The following is an 8,097-nucleotide window of genomic DNA, read 5'->3' as shown; positions in this document are numbered from 1 at the left end:
ATTTGTAAAGTGAAACACTTTGTAGTTATAGCAGAGACTGAGACACATGAGAGCAGGCTGAAAAAACGGAGGCAACGAAAGCTGCGTTCGCACGCGTCCGACTGATCCGGCCCGCATGAAGCTGCATTTTGCTCAATCCGGCCCGTGACCTAAAATGAGTTTGACACCCCTGCACTAGAGGATAAAGCATCTATTTGATTGTGTTAATAAAGATAAATTCAAATTAAGAAAAATCACTGTGGAATTTTTATTTTTATTTCATTTCCGTAAGATTTAAGCATCAGCAATAGTAACCTCTACTTCAACACCAGGTTCGATGCTGATGGAGGTGATCTGTTTCACAATTTCTGAAGGGCTGTGCAAATCAATTAGGCGCTTATGGATCCGCATTTGGAAACGATCCCAGGTTTTGGAACCCTCACCACAGGGGGTCTTTCTTGTTGTGATACGCAGTGTCTGAAACAAAGCACATAAACTCATGAATTTAAAATTAACTACTGCAGGACAGTTAATTTTAACTAACGACCATACAAAGTGAACTAACAAAGGAAAAACTGTAAAATGAGCTACATCAGATTAAAAATACAAAATGTTCAAGAATGATTTACCAATACGTTTGGATATATTCTCATGCTGAAATATCAATTCACTAAAGACGTACACTCCATTGATCTGCAATTCACTTCCCCATGAGGTTTTGAACAATGGTATGACACTATGCTTAGAAAAAAGGTGACAGTTTTCACAGCTGAAGCCAGTAACATTGAAAGGCTGAAGCAGCAAGCAGAATAGCAAGAACTAAAATAATAACCCAGTGCAACACTGAGGAAACTGATGTATTCTAGCATTTTAGTGTGAGAAATTCAGTACGTCTCCAGGTGGTTACTGATAGTGTAATGATATTTCTGACAGTCTCTGTGCGTGTAGTACCATGTAATGATACAAGACACTAAATTCTACTTGCAATTAATTGTAAGTAAAGTACTAAGTGCATTTTGATAGTGGTATATTCTTCAAACAGTGAAAATTCCACATTTTCCTAGACATGCAGGGCAGGTGAATGAGAGAAGAGTAAAGTTTGTGGAACTACTGAAGAACTTACTGCAGCTGGAATTTCATCATCCATTCCATACAAAAAAAAATCAGATGCTAGCATTAATTGTATAAATATCAGTCACAATGTCAAAGGTGTTAATGCAGATACTTAAAATTGTCAAGTAAGACAGCATCAACTCTTAAAACTGCTAGTACCTGCCTGAGAACACCAAGATACATACATAACATAAATCATCCCAATATTATGCAACAAAACAGGCCTAACTATAAAGTCATATTTGAACCTGTATATGCAGTCACACTTGTGATTTTGCTGCCTAGTCAGTTTCAATATTGCATTTACCAAATTTATAATTTTTGAAGCAGTGTATAGTACCATACTTAAATTCCAAGTTCAATTCCTAGTTACCAAGATTCTTAGTTATCAATTAGTAATCAAACCACTACCTTTTTCATTAACAATCTGTTTACCCAAAACAGTACCTATTAAAAGAAGTTCATCTATTCAGAACCTTCCACTGCACTAGGATACTCTCAAACCCCAATCCCAATGTTCTTAGAATAGTCAGTTATAATGTAGTTATGGTATATTTTCAAATCTAGTTCCTAGTAACAATAGTAATAATGGGATCTACTGATACAACACCTGGCTCCTCCATCATCAACTCAGCATCAAGCTGAACTTCCCCAGTCCTCAATGGTCAAATCTCTGAATTCAACACCAACACTTCCTGCCAGAAGAGATCTAAACAATTCTAACCCATTTAAAAATTCATTCTAAAAATCACTTGATATTTAGAGCTCACCCATTCTTCGAATTTAAGAGTAATACATTTTTGTAACTTTCATGACATTTGTAAGATTAACTTCTGTACTTTTGTTGCACTTCTTCTCAGTATTTATCTTCTTAGATCATGGAACAGAAACATGTTCAATATGAGCTCACAAAAGTATCACTATCAGTATATAGTTTTTTTATTCTTATACCAGATATTTCCCCTTGCAATTCAAGCAAATCTTGCTCTTATCTGCATGTTAACTTTCTGCATCTTATTGCTTTTGAATTATATGTCCCGGCTCTCTGATAGAATTGTCCTGGTCTATATCCTTAAAAACATCTCAATATTTCAAAAATTTTGATTGTCCTTGCCATAAGAGATTTGAATTGAAGCTACACACCTTCCTGCAGGTAACTGCTTGCCAAGTTTGTGGTTCAATAGAAAATATTTGGCAATCGAAGTAAATAATATAGACACCCTCCAGCATTTTGAGAGTGTTGCATGTATTAAATATAGAATATGGACATACAACCTTCAGACCAGACATGAAGAAACTGTCACATCCCAGATTACTTCACAGCTATTATTATATATATTATTCTTTATACAGTGATCTTGGTGTAACAATGAAATAACTGACCAGTTTCTTGAGAAAGTTGAGGAATGCTAAAATAGTAACCAGATCTGCTCATTTATATATTACATGAGATCAATAAACTCATCAATCTCTTTCAAATCACCTGCCTCTGCATAACATAGCAAGTGCTAGTCTAAATTATATATCCAATCTAAATTCTAATATCTGATTTGCTATTACTTTAAGCTGCAAATACAAGATTTCAGCAAATAAAATCAATGCACAAAATTGTCTTTATCCACATAAAGCATCATACCTTGGTTGGCATACGAACAGGTCCCTTGACTTTCAGGTTCTTCTCTTTGGCACCACGAATTAGATCAGCACAAACTGCAGATAGAGGAACAAAGTAGTTACAAAGAAAAACAAACATTGCCAGAATTTACAGTCAGCTTCAGAACTGGCTCAGAATAGCGTATAAATTAATCACGTAGTTTCATTTACTGAATATCCTCCTTGCCAGTACAAACAAAACCCTGTAATTTCATTGGAACGAAAGGAAGCACTTTTGTTTAAAAGTACAACCTTTTAAAGCAAATCTTATGCTTGTAAACTCAAAACTTGAGCCTCCAAATGAGAAAATTTGCATTGATAATTAAAAATCAAACTATGAGGCTTTCAAACAATTCGAAGCAAAAACAATTTAACCAACTTTTCTTGGTTAAATTTAAATTTGCATACAAGTCCAAACTGTCCAGCTACATGTCCTTGCTGCTCATTAATGTATTGATCCAATTACTCAAGTGTGCACACCTACCACTGACTGATCAAGAACTTAAAAATTTTTTACTCTCAATATTTACAAAAAAAATCTTTAAAATCCACTTTGTACATATGCTTACCTTTCTCAAGTGATTTTACATTTCGGCTGGTCAAAGTAATTCTAATGCGGTGGATTGCAACCTCCTGTTCTACCGGTGCTTTGCTAGCGTCTTTAAATGCCTTTATGAATGAAAAGTAAAGAGATGCAAATTAAAATTAGATTCTCAAAAGACCATAGCTTGTATTTTTCATCTCCTGAGTAATGTTAAAAATGATTTAGTTATAACTAGTTTGATACCATATTAAAGTCAATTATAGAAGTTAACTGATTCAAGTTGTTCAATACCTATACATCTAAGGAATGCTAGAAATACTCAGTTACTGTCTGAGAGAAACATGATATGAATTATGCTCTGACAATCATTGGCCATCTGTGCCTCACAATGACTTACGGTCACGTTGCCAAACAAGGTCCAACGTACTGGAGGTGAAGTAACCACTTCTTTCTGTCACTAGATTCAGCCTGAAGTTTGAAAACAGTGCCTCACCGACATGGGCCAGTCAACATTACTCCAGGGAAGAGCACGGAGTTTTACTTATTTAAATGAAAGTCATTCAAACGAATAAACCCTTTGCCTGTGCTCTTTCCTGGAGTAAATTTAGATGGGATTTTATTTCTAGTATTTAAATATCCCTCAATTGTGCTAGACATGCAACAGAATTGTGTGCAATTCTGCTTGTCCCATTACAGGACAGACATGGAAGCTTAAGTGGTCTACCAGGATCTGAGTTGGAAGCAATGAGATACAAGGTAAGGTTGTACAAGCTTATGTTGTTTTCTCTGGAGAAACAAAGGGAGATCTGGTAGAGTTTATACAATTATGGGAGCTACAGACAAGGTAGATAGAATCTTTTTCCCAGGGGTACAAATTTCAAGCACCGGGGGGGGGGGGGGGGGGGGGGGGGGGGGGGGGGGGGGGGTTAAAGGAAACGTACAGGTCAAAGCTTATTTCAAATAGAGTGGTAGATGCCTGGAACGGACAGACAGGGATAGTGGTGAAAGCAAACATGTGATGACACTTTATGACATGCACACGAATGTACTGGCAGAAGAGACAGTTTAATTTAACAGAATTCAAGGAGCTGTTCCTGTGCTGCACTGTCCCATGCTCACTAACTGTTTAAAGGCATGAATCATTGGTCAGACTCAATATCTTTTTTTCATGTATCAGCATCCTTTTCTACAACGTGTCCGTCAACTGTACACAATGCCACCCATCTTTGCGTAACTGATAAACGTGTATACACAAGTTCGACTAGCATCGTCCGCAACATTTAGAAATAAAACCTAAAAAGTCAAACAAGGCCCAAGTAACTAGAAATAAAAACCCACTGGAATTTTGAAGATTAACTGCTATTATCAAAAAGATTTACCCTTCAACTGATCTTTACTTCTATCAGTTGAACTGAAGGGTTCCTACGTACAAATTGCAGTGCTTCCTCTGAGCACGTAATCCGCACTGTATTCTAGATCTCATCTACATCGCAGGACTGTGAAGATAACACACTAACCGATGGCTGTAAAATTACCACTGGTGTAGTGGATGAAAGGTAAAATCCGGGCAAAGTTTTTGGAACTTTGGAGGAGAATATAAAAGGGACCGGTATAGGTTCAGCATGGATTGGGTAGCCAAAGGGCCCGTTTCCCTAACTCAGAGCAGCAGCAGCAGCGACGGGAGTGGGGCGCCGGCAGCAGAGCGGCTCAGGCGGCACGTGGACAAATCCAGGCCCAGGCCCGAGCCCGGGCCCGCACCGACTAGCGGACACCCGCGATCCCGTCCGGCGCTGCTCACCATGGTGACTTCCTGACCGACTTATCCGTCGACTTTTCTCCTCCCCGTCGGGAACTCTGAAAGTGAGCGAACAGCGGTGAGTCAGGAATCAGCGAGCCGATCAGCCTGGGCCCTCGGTCACAGCTAAAGAGGAAGTGGCGCGGCCTGGGCGCCGCTTAAATCGGGCTCCAGCAGCCGCCCCGGAAGGAAACAGGACGTGGGGCGGAGCCGCCAGCCGGCGGCATGGAGCTGTGGAGGCCGCGGCAACGCTCCGCACTTTGGAAATGTACGCGTGTCCTGGATTAACCCCGAAGGCAATCTTGGCTCAGCGCACGGCCCTATCCTCAGGAGCAATGGAGGGGAGCCATGCTAAAGCCTGATTCAGCGGACCGGGATTTTAGTTAGAGTGACACCAAAACTCATATTAATGCTACTAAAACCATTTGTCAGATGACATATTTGACATAAATTAACGCAGATTTTTTTTTCCAGAGTAACTATTGCATATGTGTGAATGTGTGTTTTCATTGGATTCGCTCGCAGGAGCGTGTTTATCACGTCTGGGGCTCCTGCCTGCACAGGGTTAGGTCGAAAGCTTTTATCGCCAAAATAGTGACCCAGTGGATAAAGAGCTGTTCTCCGAAGCACACTTAGCCACTCAAAACCTTACGAATAATATAGCAGAATAGTGCTCTAACACAGTACCTATACTCCGTGAGCAATCTAGTCCTTCACAGGCCATTAAAAATAACAAAATAATAAATAGATAAGCAATAAATATTGAGAAAGTGACAGAGTCCCTGAAAGTGAGTCCATAGGTTGTGGGAACAGCAAAGTGATGGGATGAGTGAAGTCAACCTCAAGATGGTTGAAGGGTAATAACTGTACCTGAACAGTTGCTGGTGAGGCTCCTGTGCCTCCTTCCTGATGACAGCAGCGAGAAGAAAACGTATGGCATTGGAACTGCACTTAGCTTCACAGCCATTAATTATGAAGTGAGTAGAGCGGGGTGGGGGGGGGGGGGGGGGGGTCTCGGCACATAATCTGTACTAATGGTGATTGTAGAGGAGATGTTGGCACTCTGAACTGACTGGGGTCTATGCCTGAGGAAAGAGAGGATCCTATTGCACAAGGAAGTATTGAGGCCTAGATCTTGGAGCTTACTGATTAGCTTTAAGGGGAATTACAGTATTGAATACAGTCAATGAAGAGCATGCTTATGTGTGCATCTGTAATGTCCAAATGTTTCTGGGTTGAGTGAAAAAAGCTAAGACCTCAAATTTATTAAAGTACATGTCACCATAAACCCTGAAATTCATTTTCTTGTTGGTATTTTAATAAATCTATAGAATAATAGCCATACAGAATCATTGGTGGAGCACTCATCTTGGGTGTTCCAACCAGAATGCAGAAGAAAGAAACTGCGCAAATACAAAAAGAAATAAAAAATATTGAGAACACAAGATGAATAGTCCTTGAAAGTGAGTCCATTGGTTGTAGGAACATTTCAATAATGGGCAAGTGCTTTACCTGTAATGGACTGGGCCACATGCATGACTTTCTTCATAATTGCACTTGCATGCTAGGACAACGAGAGGTCCTCTGAAATAATATACCAAGGAACTTAAAGTCTAACCCTCACCACCTCTGATCCCCTGATGAGGATTGGTTCATAAACCTCTGTATTCTGTTCCTGCAGTCAATAATCAGCTTCTTGGTCTTGCTGACATTGAGTATGGTACCACTAGGCTATATTCTCAATCTCCTTTCTACATGCTGATTCATCACCGTCTTTGATTTGGCCTATGATTGGTGTCATCAGAACACCTGAATATGGCATTAGAGCTGTACTTAGTGATAGAGTAAAATAGAGCAGAGGGCTACACAAACAGCCTTGTAGTTCACCTGTACTGATGGAGGTCTTGAAGCTTATGATTAGTTTTGAGGGGGTGTTGGTATTGAATGCTGAGCTGTGGTCAATAAAGAACACCCTGATGCATGCATCTTTGCTGTCCAGATTCTCCAGGGTTGAGTGAAGAGCCAATGAGATGGCATCTGCTGTGAACTTGTTTGCCCTGGTAGACAAATTGGAGTAGATTTAAGTCACTCCTCAGGCAGGAGTTTATGTGTTTCCTCACCAACCTCTCAGAACACTTCACTATGGAAATACAGAAAGTCCTGGGTGATAGTCATTTGAGGCAGGTCACTACACTCTTCTTGGGCTGGATGTTTTTCATGGGTTCACCCTCCAGAAGGCTGCTCACACATCAGCCTCAGACTGAAATCATAGCTTCATCATGGGATGTGGGAGTTTCTGATGGTTCCTCCATGTGTTGGTCAAAATGAGAATAGAAGTCTTTGACCTCATCTATAAGTGAAGACCTGCTGTCACCCACGTCACTTGATTTCACTTCACAAGACATGATAGTAGTCGAGCACTGCCACAACTGTTGAACTTCCTTTGTGATTCAAGTTTAGTTCAGAGTTGTCACTTTGCCCGTGAAATAGCTTTCCGGAGATTGTACCTGAACCTCTTGTAACTTTCTTGGTCACCAGACTTGAAAGCCTCTGGCCCTCAGCAGACTGCAGATGTCATGGTTCATCCAGGCCTTTTGATTGGGGAAGACTGAATGATTTTGTGGGGACACACTCATCTACAATTTTTTTAATTAAGTCAATTACAACATATTATATTCATTCTGATCCACAGGTGAGTTCTTGAACACCGCCCAGTCCACTGACTCGATACAATCCCGTAGCCATTCCTCCGCCTGCTGCAAATACCACTTTGCTGTCCTAATCTCTGGAGCCTTGCTCTACTTGTACGTGGGTAAATGATCCAATTTACTGAAAAGTGGTCTGGGCACAAAATAATATGTTTTCCTTATTTTAGTATAGCAATGGTCTAGTAGTGCGTTAGGACCTCTGGGGCTACAGGTTATATAATTGGGCAGGATTTTTTTCAACAAGCCTGGCTGAATTCCCTGACTACAATTTGAAATGTGCTGGATAGTCTATTTCTGGCTTGCAA

General features: G+C 40.3%; 1 protein-coding gene and 1 non-coding gene across 2 annotated transcripts; both read right to left on the bottom strand.

Annotated features, from left to right (window-relative positions):
- Window positions 1-233: 233 nt before the first annotated feature.
- Window positions 234-5,244, bottom strand: rps20 (ribosomal protein S20). The gene is made up of 4 exons (XM_073042126.1): window positions 5,088-5,244; window positions 3,315-3,414; window positions 2,729-2,802; window positions 234-456 (listed from the first exon to the last, which is right to left on the bottom strand). Exons 1-4 carry the CDS (start codon window positions 5,088-5,090, stop codon window positions 274-276), a joined length of 360 nt encoding a protein of 119 aa, XP_072898227.1. The 5' UTR covers window positions 5,091-5,244; the 3' UTR covers window positions 234-273.
- Window positions 2,871-2,934, bottom strand: LOC140736426 (small nucleolar RNA U54). The gene has a single exon (XR_012100956.1). It is a non-coding gene; the product is annotated as a small nucleolar RNA U54 (small nucleolar RNA).
- Window positions 5,245-8,097: the final 2,853 nt, after the last annotated feature.

This window comes from Hemitrygon akajei, chromosome 1 (genome assembly GCF_048418815.1).
Source record: "Hemitrygon akajei chromosome 1, sHemAka1.3, whole genome shotgun sequence".
Lineage (NCBI taxonomy): Eukaryota > Metazoa > Chordata > Chondrichthyes > Myliobatiformes > Dasyatidae > Hemitrygon > Hemitrygon akajei.
The sequence above is the reverse complement of the archived record's forward strand: the minus strand, read 5'-3'. Positions and strand labels throughout refer to the sequence as shown.